At 40.7% G+C, this 22681-nt stretch overlaps 2 protein-coding genes and 1 non-coding gene across 4 annotated transcripts; 2 read left to right on the top strand and 1 right to left on the bottom strand.

Moving 5' to 3' along the window:
• The first annotated feature begins 382 nt into the window (after positions 1 to 382).
• LOC135483660 (HAUS augmin-like complex subunit 1) lies at positions 383 to 5447 on the top strand. Of its 2 annotated transcripts, XM_064764659.1 has the most exons (8): positions 383 to 509; positions 1627 to 1801; positions 2293 to 2425; positions 2831 to 2965; positions 3172 to 3295; positions 3598 to 3723; positions 3977 to 4024; positions 4185 to 5447. In XM_064764659.1, exons 1-8 carry the CDS (start codon positions 489 to 491, stop codon positions 4230 to 4232), a joined length of 810 nt encoding a protein of 269 aa, XP_064620729.1. In that variant the 5' UTR covers positions 383 to 488; the 3' UTR covers positions 4233 to 5447. The 2 variants fall into 2 exon arrangements, with proteins under 2 accessions (XP_064620729.1, XP_064620728.1); XM_064764658.1 differs by lacking the exon at positions 4185 to 5447 and having other exon boundaries at positions 3977 to 4171.
• A 1068-nt stretch (positions 5448 to 6515) lies between these two features.
• Positions 6516 to 12363, bottom strand: LOC135482613 (uncharacterized). The gene is made up of 5 exons (XM_064762806.1): positions 12254 to 12363; positions 9096 to 11656; positions 8246 to 8480; positions 7871 to 7972; positions 6516 to 7639 (listed from the first exon to the last, which is right to left on the bottom strand). Exons 2-5 carry the CDS (start codon positions 11538 to 11540, stop codon positions 6990 to 6992), a joined length of 3432 nt encoding a protein of 1143 aa, XP_064618876.1. The 5' UTR covers positions 11541 to 11656; positions 12254 to 12363; the 3' UTR covers positions 6516 to 6989.
• A 1223-nt stretch (positions 12364 to 13586) lies between these two features.
• Positions 13587 to 13659, top strand: Trnar-ucu (transfer RNA arginine (anticodon UCU)). The gene has a single exon. It is a non-coding gene; the product is annotated as a tRNA-Arg (tRNA).
• The last annotated feature ends 9022 nt before the right edge of the window (positions 13660 to 22681 follow it).

Raw genomic sequence — 22681 nt, 5'->3', positions numbered from 1 at the left:
TAAGTTGTTTTAGATAGACTCTATTTATCATAAAAACGTCATTAGGTACCCTCCCCCTGATTTCGTGGAATGATATTTCGGTTCAGCCAATCAAAATCCGAGGCGATTGAGGGGAGCATGAACACGATATTTCGTAGCCTACTGCAGACCGCTGAATGACGATGTGCGTAGGCTTGTATTATACCAGTGGACATTAAAGCCGAACAGAAAGCTTTTCTTTTTATAATATCCAATTCTATCACGCAACCAATCGCATGGTTGACTCTCTATAGCAGCTTGTTATCGACCATTGAGACATGCCATTCACAAGACATTGAGATGGTCCCTGAATAATTACTGTGCGTTCCGTCCTGGCATCTACTGATCAATAAATTATATCGACCCTACGGCAATGACGTCAGAGTAGATGTTTTTAAAGGACTTTAAAAATCATTCTGTGTATTTCAAGTTAATTCAGTAAAATTAGAACATCCTTATTGACTATAGTAATGGAAGAAAGGCATAGAAATGTAGGTTATTAGTGGCACAATTAAAAAAATACCAATCTTGCTTGTCCGGATTTCGAATGTTCTTTTTTTCACATCATGACATGTGCTCGCCATGTGCTCTTGTACATGTGGTGGTGCGTTTCTTCTTGGACATGTGTGTATTTGTTTGTTCAAAAGGACCATCCGTTAGAAGTTTATGTCAAAACCCGCATCAAATAAATGCTTGTACAAATACCGGGGGGGGGGGGGGGGGGTACTCTCCATATGTGAAGAGCATCCTTGCACTTTTCAAATTCAAAAGACCTCTTCAGCTGGGCCCAACCTTTCCCAATCTATTCTCCACCTCCTTTTGCAGGCACGTTTCCCATCCCTACCCCCTCTTGCTGGCATGTGTTTCATCGCCACCCCATCATGCTTCCGCGATTGTCCGTTGCCATTTTGTTGTGAAATGCGAAATTGCGATGGGAAGTTTGAATATGAGCGAGTATATGGTCTAGTCTAAACTAGATACTTGTCTGAGCTTGTATTTCTGAATTTCCATGATTGATAAAGATCTCTTGGGACTGCGGCGAGCGGGCATGGCGGGAAAGCAAGAAGCCGTGCAGTGCGCGGTAAGCGTGGTGGTGCGGGATGTTGGCGAAGTTAACCCTTGGGCTACTTGTGGGGTCTGACTGAAATCAGGGGGTCTCTGTGCCCAGACCCGCGCAGGTCCCACACTCCCGTCCGAAAAAACACCCCCTAACGCGCATTTCTTGGTACAAGAATGCTCTACACATGTTATGGATAGTGATCCCCGGGGTACAAATTCGATGCAGGTTTGGACTTTTTAAAACTTCACGTTCAACTTCATGTATCGCTGTGACCTGTAGTGTACTGCACTGTCACTGTTCATCATCATATCAGCGTGTGTTGGAATAGGCCTTTTCAAAAAAGATGAATCAGTGCCAAAACAAATCAAATGCGCACTCGGAACACATCAGAAGGCCTAAGCCAACTTTGGAAAATGCCTAGCGACATGGTGATCCTTTGTTCAGGGTGTAACGTATGACTGGTCAGCGCCAAAACAAGCCCCTTCGAATTCGTCTATTGTTTCTTTCTCGGACTCTGCTCTTATTCATTTTGTACTTCTTTCACACAGGTGAGGCTCTGGCTTGAGACAACATTTGCTGGCAGTGATGTTCCTCAGTATGAAATAAGTGAACAGACAGTAAATACTCTCTATCACATCATGACGAAGAATGAACAGAGAGAAAAATACGTCCAACTTCAGATGGAAGACTTGCTACAGAAAAAACAAGAATACCAAGCAGAAGGTATTGATGAGATGCCTTTTCAGGGCTTTCAAGTTCTTCTAGTACCTTTCCTTGATGCTAAATGTTTCTAGTCAAGATGATGGCGTCGCGAAGAGTGCATTTAACAGATATCTTAATCAATGATTATGATTACTCAATATCTTGGCCCCAACAAGGAAGTTTTCGATCCTGAAATAAACTTGTTAGTAGACTCATTCCTATGCGCATTCGTCAATTGAGTGGTGGTTAGCAAATGAAAGGTGTGTGCGCGTGTGTGGGTGAGGGGTGGGGGATAGATCAGCATGGAATCCTCTTTCTATTTAGTGGGCCCCTGATTTGATTTTGTAGCCCAACAGGGAGCGGAATGTAGTCTTCAGTTTATTGTAATGGTGGGAGTCCGATCTGTTTTGCTACTTGTCAGAAGTCTAAGTCCATTCAGTTCTTTTTGTTCCATCTCTTAAATCTACTGTATATAGAGTGAAAGAGCTTATCTTTACGCCATTATACTTCAGCAGAAAGACTGCGTCAGACTCTAGACATCCTGAACCTCTGCCCTGAGAACCTCCCGACTTCCATTCAGAGTAATCTTCGCACCTTATCAAGCATGGCACTGACCCTGGAACTCAGTGACTGCTCTGACACCTGGTGAGTTGAGAGTTTATAATCCCCTGTCCGAATAATGACTTCGGTTGGCAAATTGGTCATGGTACATGTCCCACTTCTATCCGACATCTTCAGTTAAAAGACTGAAGCCGAAGGAGCGATTTATGTCTTCTCTATTTTGCTTCATTTGGTAAATAATTTGTGGTGGTCGTCGCAGGTGCCCGCGACAAGAATTGGCGATCGCAGCAATCAATATCAAACCCAGCTATTACTGTAACTCGCAGATAAGAGATATTTTGTTGCACATAGGAGTGATTGTAATTGCAGGTCACAGTGACAAAAATCACTCATTTGCGCAGCCTTTTACGTGTAGTTCATTTTTCAGTGGAATTCAGTCGCCATCACCGAGAGGATTCCAGGCTCATAATCATCATCTCTTTTTTCCAGTTATCTCCTTGGCATAAGTGAACTCTCACAGAGTATTCACAAAGTAACAGAGGAGAGGTTGTTTGAACAAAAGCAGACAGCGCTGCTGCAGTCCAAGAGTAAATCTGCTCTTTTGAAAACTGGTGCTCTGGAAAGGTTAGTTTGTCCACACCTGCAGTAGAGTGACTCGTGAGGGCAATGCATTCTTCTGTATATTGGTATTTTGCTTTCTTTCTTTTGTCTCAAGCATTGTTCAATAGTACACAAAGCAATTGCTTGCAAGTCCAACCGTGATTCTCACTATCCAATTGAACCAAGGTGAGACGCATATAAATATCAATAGATATTTCGAAACATTCCAGGTCATTCCAAGAATTTCGAGAGGAAGCAGAGACCAAGGGGCCCTTCCTTGAGAAGAAGAAAAAAGACACTCGATTCATTCGAAACAAAGAGAAGGAATATCACAAAGTCATTGTTAAGAATAGGGTAAGTAATTGTATTTACACTCCTGGCCACGCAATGTCGATGAGCACTCGTTTCCCCCAAGGAGAGCTAGGAGCAATAGAGGTTGATATCGGATTGTTACACTCTGGACGCAGTTGACCGGCCTAGTCCCTAATTGTGGCTATGTTTTATGGTTTAGTTTTCATAAGGTTTCAACTGTATGTACGGCCGACTGATTTGGTGTCGAAAACTATCCTGACAGTTTTGCTAAAGCATTGTCCATTGCCCATGAGATGTCTTTTCAAGGCAAATTGTGTATTGTACATTCCCGTTCTTTTCTCCAGTCAAAGCTGCCGGCACGATTCACAACCCATGATGCCATACTAGCCAAATCACAGGAACTGCAAAGCATCAATGAAAAATTAAGTTCCTTGAAGATGAAATTAGATAACTATCACAGTTTACCACCTGTAAGAAGAAATACGTTACTCTGCCACTCTGAATCTATTTTTGCTTCAAGATCTATTATGAATGTGTTTGTCAGTTAAATGGGGGGCTAGTGAGCTCTCATTTTTACATGCCTGTGTAGGCTCTTAAATAATTCCTGTGTGGTCAACTTTCACTTATTGTAATGTAACCCCATAAACAACCAGGTATAAGGCTCGAGATTGAACCAATAGGTACCAATGCAAGTTATGATCTTGATAATTTCTTTCATTTCAGAATGTTGCCTTGACAAAAGTAAAGATAGAAGAGACAAAAAGAGAATTGGTCAGTACCAGTAACCAAGTCCATGTTAGAACTGGTGGTCTTGTCAAATCATGATGTCGGTTATTTTCACTAGGAATTCCTTGGGTCTGCATAAGCTGATGGCCAACAAACCCTTAACTGTTTTCATATGTTATAAAGCACATTTTTGTATTTTTTTCAGGATGCAATTGAAGCAGAGTTAACCGAGATGGTCGCCATGATCAAATGAGATGATCACGCACCCAAAAGAAGGAAACACAGAGGAAAAGCTGCACCTTCTCATTACAATTTGTCGGTCCAACAAAATTTGCTGACATCCATGGAGAAATTAGCTAGGGCTGGCTTAAAGACAACGCAAGGGATATATATCTATAGTCTGGTCAAAGATGTTCAGAAATCTTGAAAATCGCTCTTGAATTTTCATCAAACCTACCTCAGATTGAGTGTTACAGCATGTCCCTGCATTTTAATCTAATCAAAAGTTCATTCCGACCACAACAGCTTCAGAAAAGGATGATTTTTCGCAGCATATGAGCCCCAATGCTAAATGCATGTGTCAATGATGGCCTGTCATGATCGCACTAGTTGCAACAGAGCATCTGGAGCTTGTCCAACTTCATTTTTCATGAAATTTCTTCAATGGCGCAAAACCCCGTGCAAATTTTGTGTACTAAAATTTCCTATGCTGAAACATCGGGCTGTTTTCTGGAGCGGTTGATGTCGGATTGAAATTTTGAATGGATTAAAACGCAGCGACATGCTGTAACAAATCAATCTGAGGTAGGTTTGATGAAAATCCGAGAGCAATTGTGAAAATGAGAGCGACTTTCATGATTTCTGAACATCTTGGACCAGACTTTAATTGCTTTTTTGTAAAATGTTACTTGAAATGTTGATTCAATCAAATGCAAGCAGTGACTGTAGCTGCTTTAGAACCGTCTGTAAAGACCTTCTTGTGTCTGAATGCCTGATACGGAACATCCTGAAATTCACCACTCAGGATGTACTTATGGCTGTCTGTGTAAGTCTTCCATATTTCTCAATGCATGCTATGGGCTGATATTTCAATTCCGCATATTCCAGAATCTTGCAAAAAATAATGTGAGAAAAGATCAAAAACTTGAAAAAGAGACAGAATGCGATCTGCATCTTTCTTTCTGGGCCCGCTTGCTCGGCTGCTGATTGAGCAACTGGGCCCCGATAGCCTCATTGAAATCTCAGCCCTACTTAAAGTTCAGTTCTTGTTATACGACAACAGTTTTGTTAATCAGAAACAGGCCACTGCTCCAGCACTTTTGCTACGAGTGTGACCATGCATGCGTGTTATGTTAATTATTAAAATGTTATCTATACAGCTGATTTGCTGAATAAAATGCATGAATCTTAAAAGTTTAGTTCCATTTTGATAACATTTCTGTCACCGGGGAAGTATTGCATGATTCTGCTGAACCGATTTCAGTACATGTGACATGTATGTGCAGTTCCTGTATTGGGAGCAGCTCTGGAATAAATCTGAAAATTAATGCAGATGTTCTACTGTGGTATATCTTTTGTGCCCAGAACACGTACATGTGCATTCATTCTGGCCGGTCGGTGCCTTGTGCTATTCTTCCAACATGGACTTAATGGAGGTTGCGTCGATCGGCATTCATTTGTCGCTTCACATGTCAGGACTCGCGCCAGAACCAAAGAGTTTGTGAGGCAACTCATGAATTCCTAACCTGCACTTCGAAAATCATGACTTGTTCTACAGCAGCCAAGACCAAAATAGTCCGAAAATGACAACTCTTGGGCTCGGGGCTAACTAGTTGTATCTGTCATTTTGGTAGTTCTGAGAAAAACACCATTGAAGACTCAAAACCAATTGAAATGCAGTTGTTTTGAGGAGTGTTTTTGTGCAAGTACACATCAACTGGTAGAGCTACGATTTAAAGTTGTAATTAAATGTCGTTGAATGTGCATTAATTTAAGATAATAAAATCAATTTTGACAAAAATTAAGATACAACTAGTTAACCCGGAGTCCATGAACTGTCTGTATTTGCTATCTGGATTTGTCTCGCAATTGCCGATGAGCTACAAAAAGGAGGACTTCCTGTGCAGCCCATTTAGTTATACCAATATACCGTCTCATAGGATGAGGAATGGGGGCTCTCCACGCGTCCGGAGTGCACAAAGGATCCCAAATTTTCTATTTTTTTGTGTGCATTACCTTTAGCTCCACCACTGTTCCAGAAAGCCTTGAACTGACAGGGCGTATGGTTGGAAGTTCGTGAATGATATGCGGTATGTGCGCAGGCTGTCCTCTATGAATCTGACATGCAGATGATTGTTGCGCAGTCCCCCCTTCCCCCCCAGGGTATTGTCACCACAGTCATCATTGACCTCGGGACTGTGCAACAATCATCTTCAGATAACACTAACAGACTCAGATGCCACTTCGCTGAGCTCGAAAGTTGCATCGATTGAAAGAAAAATTTATTCATTATCGGTAGAGTTTTATTTCATCTCGAACATTTTTAAACATAGAATAGAATGAAAAGCTGGGTTTTTCATATCACTTTGTGATAAGATTACACTTTTATGGAGACGGCACACCAACAATTTTTCCACTATGACTGACATTTCATAGAAATAAATAATGCATTTTTAATCAACTTATTTACGTAACATTCTAGTACATATATAATTATGTACCTGTGTGACCAAAAGGGACCACACAATATGATATTTTTATAATTTTGGCTGCTGGGAAAGGATGGTAACACACATAAAAAAACTTGATACAAAATGGAGTTGTCAAGGCATGTATGTGTCATGCCTGAAAGCTTGAAACTCCTGCTGATTTCTGTCTCCGAACTAATTTTTGTGATTTAAAGGGGGACATAACCCTTTTGAATTGAATACATTATCCCTTTGAAAATGGTTACCAAGTGACAATAGATGCAGTGAAGTCTCATAACAACAAACAATATAGTCGCAACAAATCACAGGTTTAGCAATTGTTTTCCCTCTGTCACAGTCACATCACCTTTCTGGTGCCCTCCCCCAGCACCCGCCTGAGAATTCTGAAATTCTACTTCAGATATTGTCCTCATCGTTCCTAACAGTTCTTTTACAGCCACATTTTGTTCACTCAATCCATCACTAGGCAAGGAATAAGCACCATTCGGGTCGATAAAATCACTAGACCCCTGCCCCTCTCTCAACTTCGTAAACCTCATCCCCTGAACCGACATTTCTGAGAAGTCTATTTTCAGTGCCTTCCTGGGTATGACCGATTTGCGCTTCTTTTTCTGCGGTGAAAGGAGTCCCACCCCTTCACCTGAAGTGTTCAACTCGTCAGCACCATTGACTTTTTCATGATCGCCCGAAGCGTCCAGTTTTTCTCGTTCTCCCGAAGCATCAAGTTTGTCATGTTCTCCTGAAGCGCCTATTTTTTCTTGATCTCTCGACTCATCAATATTAGCTCGGTCTCCTGAAGCGACGGCTTCAGGCTCCACTTCTTCAGCCACATCATTCTCGTCTGTGTATTTCTTCAGTGCCATTTCATTCAATATTTGCGCCGCTTCCTCGTCAGTACATTCCTCAGTCTCTTTGATGCCATGCTTCACTTTCTTGTGGCGGTTGTAGTTACCTGAATTATAGAAATAAAAAACTTTGACGTCTCTTGACTTTCTAAAAAAGTAGAAGTAGAATTCCATAGTACATGTACTCATGACTCGACCATCACTTTGGGAGTTTCATTCAGCCTCATTTCGATTCCGACTGAGGTGCATAAAACAAAGGGGCAGTGTATTGAGACCCGTCTAGCAGGGATTGTCATGTGAAATTTACTTTTTAAAAGTTTGTGATTGTACCGACTCACCCCGTAAAGTAAATGAGCTACCACAGAAACAGACATATGGTTTACTGTCTTCGTGCATGTGCATATGACCTTGTAAATTATGCAATCGTCCAAAGGTTTTCCCTGAAAAAGACAATTGATTTTGGATTTTAGGACCTACATCTACAAATCAATTCACCAACTTTTACAGCTTTTGACAACATTCTAATTTCTCAACTATTTTTCGTCCATCAGGCATTTCAACAATGGGTAATAGGTCGCAAACAATCACTTGTTTTCAGTTCTCCTTGATTCGACAAATAAAACAGAGGCGGTGGTCTTGTTCTGGAATAGCTTTGTACGCCAGTTAACTTGTTGGACAATGATTTAAATCCAACTGATAATTTAAGCTCTCACCACAAATTTTGCACTGAAATGGCTTCTGATCTGCATGCGTCACCATATGCGCTTTGAGCGTCTGAGGCTGGGCAAAGTTCTTGTTGCACACTTCACACTCGTAGTTTTTCTCTGGGTTATGGATAAGCATGTGGCGCTGCATATTGGCCCGTTGGTTGAAGGCTCGACGACATATGGGACAAGCATATGGTCTTAGCCCTGTATGAGTAAACTGGTGAGAGCGAAGATGGTGCTCCTGAAAGACGACAGGTGAAAATAAATCATAGAAAATGTTACATTCGAAGAGCCTCCACTGTGAACGTGGTATCTCTGCTTAAATGCCAGGGATTGTCCCTTTTAAAAAGATCGACCCAGACGAAGCCTGGCCAGAGCTCACGGCACATCAGTCCACAATAGAAGCCGAGAAAAAATAATGTGAAAGCTTTAACGCTCACCAGAACGAAGATAGAAAGAGGGGCCTCTTAAGACAGCTAAAAGGCCATTGTAAATGTTCCTGTTTGACATACAGTTGAAGCCCATTAGTGGACACCTCTCTATTAAAGACACTACATGTAGGTTTGGTCCCAAATTGGTTATTTCCATTCAATTTGACCTCTATAATCAGGACATCTCTCTATTAAGAACAGCACTTGCCAGTTCCGAGGGTGTCATTAATAGAGAGGTTCTACCGTGCAAAAGTTCTCCTGTTGACCTCAACTTCTCAGCTGATTTTCTTACGAGACCCCCCCCGCCCCAATACATTGCAGATCATCAGGACTATGCTCTTCTAAAGGACAGTCAGTTCTTAGTGTTGGACTCTCCCTCACTCACTTGGGTACCGCATGAAGTGGGGAATTCTAGATAAACTTGCCTTCATGAAATCCATTCCACATTCTCCACAGATATAAGGTCTTTTCCCTGTATGCTTCACGACATGGTCCTTCAGTTGACTAGGGTACATGAATGACTTGCTGCAAAACTCACACGTCAGGTCTGTCCGCTCCCGATGTGCCGATGACTGATGCTGCACCAACTTTTTCATCGTAGGAAATGTCTTACCACATTCTTCGCACGTGCAGTTACCACTCCGAAGATGTTTCTTTTTGTGTAATTTTAATTCGCTAGGGTATGCGAAACCGCGACTGCAGATATCACATATGTGTGGTTTATTTTCCATGTGGGTTGCTAGGTGGCGCTTCATGTGGCTCACTTGCGTAAATGCTTTACCACAAACATTACAGGCATGTGGTTTATAATTTCCATGGGTGAGTTTATGAGTGTTCAGATGGCTGATCTGCTTGAAAAACTTTCCACAGATCATACAGCAATGTGGTTTGATACCGCTATGGTCCAAAACATGAGTGACTAAATTATGCTTTGTTGTATAAGATTTTGTGCACATCGTGCATTTCCAACGTCTCACGCCATCCTCCACAACACAGTAAGATTCATCAATCTTAATATTTATTTCAGTCCGTTCAGGTGCGTTTGCCTTATTTTTCATGATGTTACTCAGAGCCATGCCGCTTGGCAGTTCCCGAATCTCCCGTATAATTGTTGGACTGGCCAAATCGAGGACCGGCTGATCTTTGCCCTCAGTATCTTTTCTCACTCCAGTTCCATCCTGCTCAGCCAATTCGTCAATGTCTTGTTCATCCAAATCATCAGCGCTGCCATCTGACGATACTTCAAAGCCTTCGTCAGCATCCTCATCTTCATCATCCTCATCGTCTTCATCACCTATGTCATCATCATGGTAATTCTTTCCGCAGTCTCTGTCCCCATCCTCAACTTTACCATCTTCATCAATGCCGCCTGGAGCTTGATCGACACTCCTTCGTGGAGTCTCCACTTTAACGTCACCCATTGTTTGGCCCTCAATCGTGGTTTCCTCCTTCGTATCTAATGGCAGAGCTTCTTCATCAACAGATTGTTTCTTTAGAGTCAATTCAAGCACCACTGTGTTTTGAGAGTTTGTCGCCACAGTCACACCACCCAATCCAGATTGGTCTTCTTCAGTGACTGGTATCAAGCTAGATTTAAAGCCCGACAAGACTGTGTGCTGTTCCAAATCTGCATTAGACTGTGATTCGGGATACAGGTTGTACGATTCTGAATGCTTATTAGGGTTTGGATTTAAAAACTTGCTAACATCAAGCGTTTCATCCAAGATGTGTTTGTTGTCTTCACTCGTCATAGGTTCCTGCAGCGGTTGTATTGGTGCAGCGTTAGATTGAGGGATGCTGTTATTCACCAGGTTTATGACAAACTGCAAAGTTGGCGCGGGGTTAAGATTAACACCACTGTCTGTTACATTGCCATTTTTCAAATCTTTTGCTATTTCTGCCAGTTTCTCATTGATGGCATCAACTATAGCTGGTGTTAGAAATGGGACAGTGTCATCAGCAGAAGTCCCAGTATTACATGTAGCGGTATCCATTTCATTTGCATTCAGTCCTGAAGGGGGACAAAAATTAGGTTGGTGCGAAGGATGCTGTTCGTGGTCAGTTGTCCTTTCACATTCACTCCCATATTGGATGCCCCCTTTGAGATACTCGCCGGTCCCATTTTGGTCATTCTGAAGATCCGGTGCGAGTTCCTGGTGTCCTTCATCTTCTAAATCATCGATGAAGTCCGTCTGTTGCTGGTTGTCTACTCTTTCTGGCACTTCATGTAAGATTGCCTGTGTCTGGTATGCCGCTAACTGATTTGGAGTCAGTGCGAGCGTAGCTATATTAGCCTGTTGGGAGGGTAGAGTAGCAGTAAGGAGGTTCATCCCCGGGTCTGTGGCAGTAGTACACAACTGTGCAGGGTCTCCTATTAGTTTGTCAACTTCACGGAGCATAACTGGCCCTGGTAAGCCTGGAACATGGATTTGTTTTAAACCAGGAGCCTGCAGAAATGGGATGTTTATTGTAGTCATTGGCTGCGTAAATGTTGTTGGTACTTGTTGGATATTGGGATTGAGAATTGAGCCGTTAGGAGCAATGAAATATGGACTACCAAGCGTTGCGGGTTGGAGCCCAAAGGTTTGCTGGTCTAATGAGTTTTCCTGTCTTGTTGAGGAAAGTAAAGAGTCAAATATTTCTCCCATTTGGCCAAAAGGGTTCGCTAACCCTTGAAGATCCATCGCGACTGAGGGAAAGATGTGCTCTGGTTGGAGATGTGAGACATGTGTGTACAGATTAGAGGTCCCCATGATGACTCCTGAGCCAGCAGAGCAATTGGCATCAACTTCCAGGCTGACTGAAGTTGGGAAGTCTAAGGCATCCATGTCTTCCCCAGTGAAGCTGATATCAGTTGGTAGGGTCTCCATCTCTCAATCTTGGTTCAAATCATGCTGTGGATTGGCAGTGTTCTTGGTGCAGGAAGCATTTCTATCTTTGGTCCAAGTGGATGTTACACCAGATTTCTTCTAATTTGCTAGCGAGTCTAACGTGACATGAAAATGAAATACATTATTTTACTTTTTTAGTTTTACATACAAATTAAGTCAAACTCAACCATTTGGCTGTGAGCTAAAGGTAGGATACTGTCTAGTGTCTTCTCTATGCCTATGGCCAGGGAACACTTTATAAACCAACATTTTAGAGAATGAATGATTAAGTGTGTTGTCCAAGGACATCAATATCATCATTTCAGATAGACTTGTCAACATCATCACCACACACATCTATCTCCAACAACTAAACGACACATCCTACATTATGACAGGAAAGACAACCTTCTTCAGAATTAAGATTTTCCAAAACTAAGTCTATGCAAGGAATAACCCCCAAAATGTACAATAATACACTTCTGCACTATCACAAGAAACATTGTATTCCACTACTCTAGACTCTAAGGTCAGTGTGTGTACTGTCAATGCACATGCATTTCCTAGCAGGATAGACTGATGGAATAATAATAACAAAGGAAAAATCATGGCGACCGGCTGGAAAACAAGACCAGAAAATACCAATCTTGGTCATCTACAGCATCGCTACAGCATTGACGTTTGATTTTATGAGTCTAGAGATACCATTCTACCTTTTGAAGACCCTTGATCAGACTCGAGACCTAAGATAAACGAAAGTTCGGCATTTTTCTTTTACGTTCTTCCTATCCTTCGAGAATTTTTGCCAGCGACATCCCACGTGTCTAGACGGAACTGAAATCTCGATTGCCATCGAGAAGTATTTTTTCGCGCCAACCGATTTGTTTCGTTGGCGGTAATTTCAAATGATCTATAAATTTTGTTTTCTCTTGAGGCCAGCCTCGCTTTAGCTTCATTGACTTTGCAATCACATTTATCAGGTAGAATTAATCACAGACCTGGTTAGTGTTCTGCCTTTGTCGTTTCTTGCCATTTTTTCATGCCAAGTGGTCTTTCTCCAGTGCGAATACCATGAAAACGCCCGCGTTCCGTGACATTCAACGACCTGTATGTAGCGCGAAACTCGTTGTGCTGTCCCTTTAAATGGCTGGCAGTACACCTCTTTTGTCAACGCTTCGCGATAAGGGACTCTGTTAGGCCTACATACATGTAGCCTATTTTATTGCATTTGCTCATTATGGTTGTTCTCCTGCATGGATAAGCCGCGAGGCTCAACCCACAAAGCGATCCGATACACCCGCACGTGGCGGTCCCCGGCGGTGGTCAAATACGGTGCGACTTCCACCTAAGTCAGTATGTTGAGGTTCCCGTTTTGTAGTCTTCTTCTCCATTCTCTTGAGTTGGACATAAATATGGATTCGCAGCAAAAATTCAGCGCATAACCAATATAGGGCGCGGTCCAATACTGTACCCGCCAATGCAGTTAGGTGTTCAAGGTAAAATGAATGATCGATGATGTGGTCCGCCATTGCAGAATCAACATGGAAGAATAAATACTGGCTCATATAGCTTTGTATATTTTTGATCTTGCTAACGACTTGAGGGTAGGCTACTATATTCCATTGCATTTCGATGCTCATGGCCGAATTTTCAGTTTTCAAAACTCCCTTAGGCCTACAGTGTTTCAGTTTTGTGAGCTAACCGTGTTCTATCTAGCATGTTGGACGGCTCCTGACCGATTTGCAGTAGGCTATGAAACAAAATACCATAAATATTACGATATGATTGAAGCTCATCGTTACATTGAGAAAGACAATAATCTACGATAGGCCTAATGCTGTCATGTATGTACATGTACATGTAGCGTACATTCTTATTCGCGGTGAAAGCGAACCAGGTGTTTATACGATAAAGCACTTGACAGGTGCAAAATACTTATACATGTAGTTTGGGTATCGATATCCTATATAGACATGCATCAAATGCTGGATGAATATCATAAATGGTGTATCAACGGCTACTGAAACTAACTGTTAGTTGTCAAAGGCCTCTGTAGCGTAATGGATAACGCGCTGGACTTCTAATCCAGAGATTCTGGGTTCGAGTCCCAGCAGAGGTGATTTTTATTTTTTTGCTGAGATGACCTTTTGATTTAAAGGCCATAACTCAAGGTTTTTTGCCATTTTCTGCTGTAATACGATTTCAAAAGTGTACCTAACACTTTATACAATACAGAAAACCAAATGCAATTAGCTCCATCCATTTTGAAGATATAGCCAATTATGTGTTTGACAACTTGATTACCTAATCAGGCTAGCAACTAGCTTGTTAGAGCCAGGCGGCGGGTTCAGCAAAAGTTGTGATGTAGATCAGGTTATCTGTACATGTCATGCAATCATAAAAGCAGGAGGGCCTTAATTAATTATGCACACCTGGAAGTAATGTGTTTCATTCACTATGGTGTATTGTGTGTCTCCGAATTGTGTCAAAGATAGCACAAAGAACAATCGAATGACGGATGGGACCCATTTTCATGAATTTCCAAATCCAGTTGAACGAGAGAGGAGGAAGCTGTGGATTCAGAAGTGCAAACGTTTGGAGTGTTGGAAGCCTGGGCCTTCGGCCAAACTTTGCAGTGATCACTTTATCGATACGGATTATCACATGAAGCCGGATATCTGCATCCAACTGAATATTAAATGCCACTTGTTAAAAACAGCTGTTCCATCTGTATTCGATTTGACCAACCCCACTTACATGCGACAGCTATGGCAAGCCAAAGCGGAATTTATTCAAGACTTTAGAATTACCATTCAAGAAGTTAAATATAAGTTCAAGAAGGAAATATATGTTCAAGACTAAAATATGTTCAACCTTGAATCAAATGTTTTCAACCTTGAATAAAATATGTTCAACCTTGAATAAAATATGTTCAACCTTGAATAAAATATGTCCAACCTTGAACAAAATATATTCAACCTTGAACAAAATATATTCAAGACTCACGTGACCATATTCAAGACGCACGTGACCACAAAATTGATGACGTAGAGCGTAGAATATGTGGTACTTCCGATGCGTTCTGTTTCACGACAGGCATTGCGCATTTTGAACCTATAATTTGCCTGATATGTCTGTGAAACATGTATCAACTCTGACATTCACTCGGCATCCATGTCATACGGTGGCCCATTAGGGACATCATGTTTTTTTTTAGATTCAAATACGATTTTTTTTTCTCGAATTTTCTCCACGGAATTAAGTATTTTCTCCGCGGAAATAACATTTATCTCCACGGAAATAAATACTTTTCTCCACGGAAATAAATATTTTTCTCCACGGAAATAACATTTATCTCCACGGAAATAAATACTTTTCTCCACGGAATTAAGTATTTTCTCCGCGGAATTAAGTATTTTCTCCGCGGAAATAACATTTATCTCCACGGAAATAACATTTATCTCCACGGAAATAAATACTTTTCTCCACGGAAATAAATACTTTTCTCCACGGAAATAACATTTATCTCCACGGAAATAAATACTTTTCTCCACGGAAATAAATACTTTTCTCCACGGAAATAACATTTATCTCCACGGAAATAAATACTTTTCTCCACGGAAATAAATACTTTTCTCCACGGAAATAACATTTATCTCCACGGAAATAAATACTTTTCTCCACGGAATTAAGTATTTTCTCCGCGGAATTAAGTATTTTCTCCGCGGAAATAACATTTATCTCCACGGAAATAACATTTATCTCCACGGAAATAAATACTTTTCTCCACGGAAATAAATACTTTTCTCCACGGAAATAACATTTATCTCCACGGAAATAAATACTTTTCTCCACGGAAATAAATACTTTTCTCCACGGAAATAACATTTATCTCCACGGAAATAAATACTTTTCTCCACGGAATTAAGTATTTTCTCCGCGGAATTAAGTATTTTCTCCGCGGAAATAACATTTATCTCCACGGAAATAAATACTTTTCTCCACGGAAATAAATACTTTTCTCCACGGAAATAACATTTATCTCCACGGAAATAACATTTATCTCCACGGAAATAAATACTTTTCTCCACGGAAATAAATATTTTTCTCCACGGAAATAACATTTATCTCCACGGAAATAAATACTTTTCTCCACGGAATTAAGTATTTTCTCCGCGGAATTAAGTATTTTCTCCGCGGAAATAACATTTATCTCCACGGAAATAAATACTTTTCTCCACGGAAATAAATACTTTTCTCCACGGAATTAAGTATTTTCTCCGCGGAAATAAATAATTGATTCCGCTGATATGATTGGTCCTGCATTTTAGAGGACGAGGTCAAGGTGAAACTATTAACCCTTAAACCCCAACCTTGCGGTAGGCTCGGGAACCAAGCTGTACAGGCGCTGCCCGCTGGAACACGAGGCCGCTTGTCAATCCCGTTTGACATTGTCAGATCTGACTATACGTGTATAGTGTTGGCATGAAGACTGTGGAAGATGTAAGTAACACGATGATTGTCAGATTTGATACGTTTTGAATCATAAAAATGCAGTTGGTAGCATCTTTGTAGAGTGGCCTAGTATCAGTGAAGAAAACGGTACGTGGAGACCCACTGCCGATGTTATGTATAGCTAGCTACTGCGCGCGATAGCTAGCTATACATAACATCGGCAGTGGGTCTCCACGTACCGTTTTCTTCACTGATACTAGGCCACTCTACAAAGATGCTACCAACTGCATTTTTATGATTCAAAACGTATCAAATCTGACAATCATCGTGTTACTTACATCTTCCACAGTCTTCATGCCAACACTATACACGTATAGTCAGATCTGACAATGTCAAACGGGATTGACAAGCGGCCTCGTGTTCCAGCGGGCAGCGCCTGTACAGCTTGGTTCCCGAGCCTACCGCAAGGTTGGGGTTTAAGGGTTAATAGTTTCACCTTGACCTCGTCCTCTAAAATGCAGGACCAATCATATCAGCGGAATCAATTATTTATTTCCGCGGAGAAAATACTTAATTCCGCGGAGAAAATACTTAATTCCGTGGAGAAAAGTATTTATTTCCGTGGAGATAAATGTTATTTCCGTGGAGAAAAATATTTATTTCCGTGGAGAAAAGTATTTATTTCCGTGGAGATAAATGTTATTTCCGCGGAGAAAATACTTAATTCCGTGGAGAAAATTCGAGAAAAAAAAATCGTATTTGAATCTAAAAAAAAACATGATGTCCCTAATGGGCCACCGTAATGTCATGATGTGTAGGATTACAGTACATGTCAGGTGTAGGCGGCTAGCGAAATTTTTTTCTGCAGGATACTTCTGCCACAGTGTACATCTGACAGCCAATCACAATTGGCGCGATCTTTGACGTCACACTGTTTATTTATGCATGATAATGCAAATACAATGGACGATACCGAGTCGCATGCCGAGTGCCACTTCAACTGTGAATGTGACAATAGTTCATTGTCTGACCCCAATTATGCTCAACTCAAGGTTTGTGTCGTAGTGTTTAGGAATGAATTGCACAGATTCGTTGTAAAATTGATGATGTTATGCATACAAAAGAGGCATCAGCTGATCTGATCGCTACATTGCAGTGCATGCATTGATTTGTGAAATTTTAAGGGGCAGTGACACTGACAGTGTTGCCAATGTTGATAATTATTAAAGGGACAGTGTATCCGATGTCTCGCGATTTGTGAAATTTTAAGGGGCAGTGACACTGACAGTGTTGCCAATGTTGATAATTATTAAAGGGACAGTGTATCCGATGTCTGCTGTTGAAGGTATCAGGCCTATTTTGGTAGTTTGAACATTGTTGAAGGGCCATTGTATAAAACACATTTTGACAAGCAAACAAAATAAATTGAATGGTGGCGCCACCTATGCATATACAGCAGAACTAGTTACACGGTTGACAGATAAACATTCAACCTCGGCTATTTTGCCGAGCACAGTGCGCCTTTAACAGACAAGTCCAATAAATACAGTCCACTCGACAATGAAAATACATGTTAAGATACTGCAAATAAATATATATGTTGGAAGCCTGGGCCTTCGGCCAAACTTTGCAGTGATCACTTTATCGATACGGATTATCACATGAAGCCGGATATCTGCATCCAACTGAATATTAAATGCCACTTGTTAAAAACAGCTGTTCCATCTGTATTCGATTTGACCAACCCCACTTACATGCGACAGCTATGGCAAGCCAAAGCGGAATTTATTCAAGACTTTAGAATTACCATTCAAGAAGTTAAATATAAGTTCAAGAAGGAAATATATGTTCAAGACTAAAATATGTTCAACCTTGAATCAAATGTTTTCAACCTTGAATAAAATATGTTCAACCTTGAATAAAATATGTTCAACCTTGAATAAAATATGTCCAACCTTGAACAAAATATATTCAACCTTGAACAAAATATATTCAAGACTCACGTGACCATATTCAAGACGCACGTGACCACAAAATTGATGACGTAGAGCGTAGAATATGTGGTACTTCCGATGCGTTCTGTTTCACGACAGGCATTGCGCATTTTGAACCTATAATTTGCCTGATATGTCTGTGAAACATGTATCGACTCTGACATTCACTCGGCATCCATGTCATGATGTGTAGGATTACAGTACATGTCAGGTGTAGGCGGCTAGCGAAATTTTTTTCTGCAGGATACTTCTGCCACAGTGTACATCTGACAGCCAATCACAATTGGCGCGATCTTTGACGTCACACTGTTTATTTATGCATGATAATGCAAATACAATGGACGATACCGAGTCGCATGCCGAGTGCCACTTCAACTGTGAATGTGACAATAGTTCATTGTCTGACCCCAATTATGCTCAACTCAAGGTTTGTGTCGTAGTGTTTAGGAATGAATTGCACAGATTCTTTGTAAAATTGATGATATTATGCATACAAAAGAGGCATCAGCTGATCTGATCGCTACATTGCAGTGCATGCATTGATTTGTGAAATTTTAAGGGGCAGTGACACTGACAGTGTTGCCAATGTTGATAATTATTAAAGGGACAGTGTATCCGATGTCTCGCGATTTGTGAAATTTTAAGGGGCAGTGACACTGACAGTGTTGCCAATGTTGATAATTATTAAAGGGACAGTGTATCCGATGTCTGCTGTTGAAGGTATCAGGCCTATTTTGGTAGTTTGAACATTGTTGAAGGGCCATTGTATAAAACACATTTTGACAAGCAAACAAAATAAATTGAATGGTGGCGCCACCTATGCATATACAGCAGAACTAGTTACACGGTTGACAGATAAACATTCAACCTCGGCTATTTTGCCGAGCACAGTGCGCCTTTAACAGACAAGTCCAATAAATACAGTCCACTCGACAATGAAAATACATGTTAAGATACTGCAAATAAATATATATGTTGGAAGCCTGGGCCTTCGGCCAAACTTTGCAGTGATCACTTTATCGATACGGATTATCACATGAAGCCGGATATCTGCATCCAACTGAATATTAAATGCCACTTGTTAAAAACAGCTGTTCCATCTGTATTCGATTTGACCAACCCCACTTACATGCGACAGCTATGGCAAGCCAAAGCGGAATTTATTCAAGACTTTAGAATTACCATTCAAGAAGTTAAATATAAGTTCAAGAAGGAAATATATGTTCAAGACTAAAATATGTTCAACCTTGAATCAAATGTTTTCAACCTTGAATAAAATATGTTCAACCTTGAATAAAATATGTTCAACCTTGAATAAAATATGTCCAACCTTGAACAAAATATATTCAACCTTGAACAAAATATATTCAAGACTCACGTGACCATATTCAAGACGCACGTGACCACAAAATTGATGACGTAGAGCGTAGAATATGTGGTACTTCCGATGCGTTCTGTTTCACGACAGGCATTGCGCATTTTGAACCTATAATTTGCCTGATATGTCTGTGAAACATGTATCGACTCTGACATTCACTCGGCATCCATGTCATGATGTGTAGGATTACAGTACATGTCAGGTGTAGGCGGCTAGCGAAATTTTTTTCTGCAGGATACTTCTGCCACAGTGTACATCTGACAGCCAATCACAATTGGCGCGATCTTTGACGTCACACTGTTTATTTATGCATGATAATGCAAATACAATGGACGATACCGAGTCGCATGCCGAGTGCCACTTCAACTGTGAATGTGACAATAGTTCATTGTCTGACCCCAATTATGCTCAACTCAAGGTTTGTGTCGTAGTGTTTAGGAATGAATTGCACAGATTCATTGTAAAATTGATGATATTATGCATACAAAAGAGGCATCAGCTGATCTGATCGCTACATTGCAGTGCATGCATTGATTTGTGAAATTTTAAGGGGCAGTGACACTGACAGTGTTGCCAATGTTGATAATTATTAAAGGGACAGTGTATCCGATGTCTCGCGATTTGTGAAATTTTAAGGGGCAGTGACACTGACAGTGTTGCCAATGTTGATAATTATTAAAGGGACAGTGTATCCGATGTCTGCTGTTGAAGGTATCAGGCCTATTTTGGTAGTTTGAACATTGTTGAAGGGCCATTGTATAAAACACATTTTGACAAGCAAACAAAATAAATTGAATGGTGGCGCCACCTATGCATATACAGCAGAACTAGTTACACGGTTGACAGATAAACATTCAACCTCGGCTATTTTGCCGAGCACAGTGCGCCTTTAACAGACAAGTCCAATAAATACAGTCCACTCGACAATGAAAATACATGTTAAGATACTGCAAATAAATATATTTTAGCTAATATACTCCTCTAACCATTTGCTAACTTGTTATTTCCAAGATTATCAGAACACGTGGCATTGTTGACATTATTGCGCCATGTGGAAAGATGATGTCAACAAAGACACGTGCTTGCCTTGAATTCTGATTGGCTGTCAGATGTACACTATGGCAGAAGTATCCTGCAGAAAAAAATTTCGCAGGCGGCTAGGTACGTGTACAACCATGTGTCAAAACCTCGTGCGAACAATTCGAGCTCCGAAACGCAACACAAGTACCATGGGTTCGGGAAAGTCCGGACGCGGGTTCGGGAAAGTCCGTTAAGCATCAAAACATGAGCAACTACGTCATCAATTTTTGTGGTCACGTGCGTCTTGAATATGGTCACGTGAGTCTTGAATATATTTTGTTCAAGGTTGAATATATTTTGTTCAAGGTTGACAATATTTGATTCAAGGTTGACAATATTTGATTCAAGGTTGACAATATTTGATTCAGGATTGAACATATTTTGGTCTTGAACATATATTTAACTTCTTGAATAGTAATTCCACGGTCTTGAATAAATTCCGCTTTGGCTTGCCATAGACAGCCTCCAAAGTAACGTTCGTTAGCCAAAAAACGTAAACATCAAGAAATGAGTTGAACACTATTTCATGATTTATACACTGCTGATGCACACAACACTCATACTACCCAAATGGCACATGTCATCCACTGTACAGTGGCTACACAACCATGTCAATTGCATTTAATGCCCTAGGCTGCTGAGGTCGGTTGTTATACATAATGTGTAGGCCCTATTGGGGCCTGTGATACCGCATAGTGTCTTCTTGTGTTCCTGCCATAGCAAGGTGACAGCGACACAGGTCAGTGTCAGTGACAGCCACTGTCAATGACAGATTATTGTCATCTGACATCTAGGCCTATCTAACGTTGCACGGCATTATATCGTCACGTCAAGATGATTGTGCATAATACCGTCACTATACAAATAGTGGATGTTTGGGAGTCCGATATGGAATTTTGATGGACGAAGAAATGTCATGGCGGACGAGGCTTTGCGAGTGACGTCACGGCTTTTCCAAGATGGCGCTGCATATTGTAAACAAACTCGATCCACGGCCAAGGGAAAATCAAGTCATCAAAAAAGTTAGATTTTTCGCATCAAATCAGAGTTATTAGTACTTTTCTGCTATGAAATAAGTCTTCAGACAATAAGCTATCATTTGAATAATGAAAAGTGCTGATTTGATGGGGAAAAATAGGTTTTTTTAAACCAAATAGCCGGCACCGATCTTCCAAAATTAGCGATGGTTTCAAAACAGTCTCCCAGATATGGGGCAATCTCTTCATTATCATAAGGGGATTTGGAGGCATGTTTACAGATTTTACAAGTTCGAGACCTGTAATACCTAAAACTCGCATAGATCCCCATAGATCCCCTCTATTTGTCGAGTTAGCGCCCCTGTAAGATCATGCATTTTCGGACACTAGAACGAAATCTTCCTGCGGATATCGCGGTTTCGGTGATGATTTAAGGAGAAATTGACTGTTCTTAGAGTTGTATGGGACAGAAATGAGTTCATACTTCATGAATACATGAATATATTATGATATGGGCGGGCTTCTAAGTCAAAACAATAACAAACTCAACTGCATCTCTACCGTGTATCGCGTAGTGCATTGCCTAGTGTATTTCGTAGTGTATTTTAGCGGAGACATTATTTCCCATTATTTCCGCACTTTGGCCACGCCAAACGTCTTTTTTATTCGTGGAAGTTAATCTGCTCTGTAAATTTTATTCTACACAGGAAGAATCCATACTAGGTATTGCAATATTTCATGTCTATTGGTGTTTTTGTGTACAGGAGCGCACCAGACAGTGAGACGTGGAGATATGTTCAGTGCTGGTGCTGTCAGTAGACTGAATCTGATTTGCCATAGCGATCACTAATATGGGTCGGGATCACGTGATGTGACGTCACCGCGGTATCCTCCTTGATATTGGACAACCTTAAACATCCACTATTTGCTATATTATGCAACCAAATGTCTTGGCAAAGAAATCAATCCAAAGGAAAATAATGAAACAATTTGTTTTTAATGAAATATACAAAATGTAAACAGCATTGGAATTTATGATACAAAATTCCATTGCAAATCTTGAAGTGGCAGCCATCTTGCTTTTGAATTGATGGCAAATTTGTTTCTTAAACGTAACTACCGACGACCATCCAAGATCATTTGTAAACTTCATTTTGATTGGATTAAAACCTTTTAGGATCCGTTACGACATTTTTTTGGATCCGTTATTGCTTTTTTGGATCCGATACGATGTGATGACTTGAAATCACATGATGT

Source organism: Lineus longissimus, chromosome 2, assembly GCF_910592395.1.
Source record: "Lineus longissimus chromosome 2, tnLinLong1.2, whole genome shotgun sequence".
NCBI lineage: Eukaryota > Metazoa > Nemertea > Pilidiophora > Heteronemertea > Lineidae > Lineus > Lineus longissimus.
This window is presented reverse-complemented; position numbering and strand designations above follow the sequence as displayed.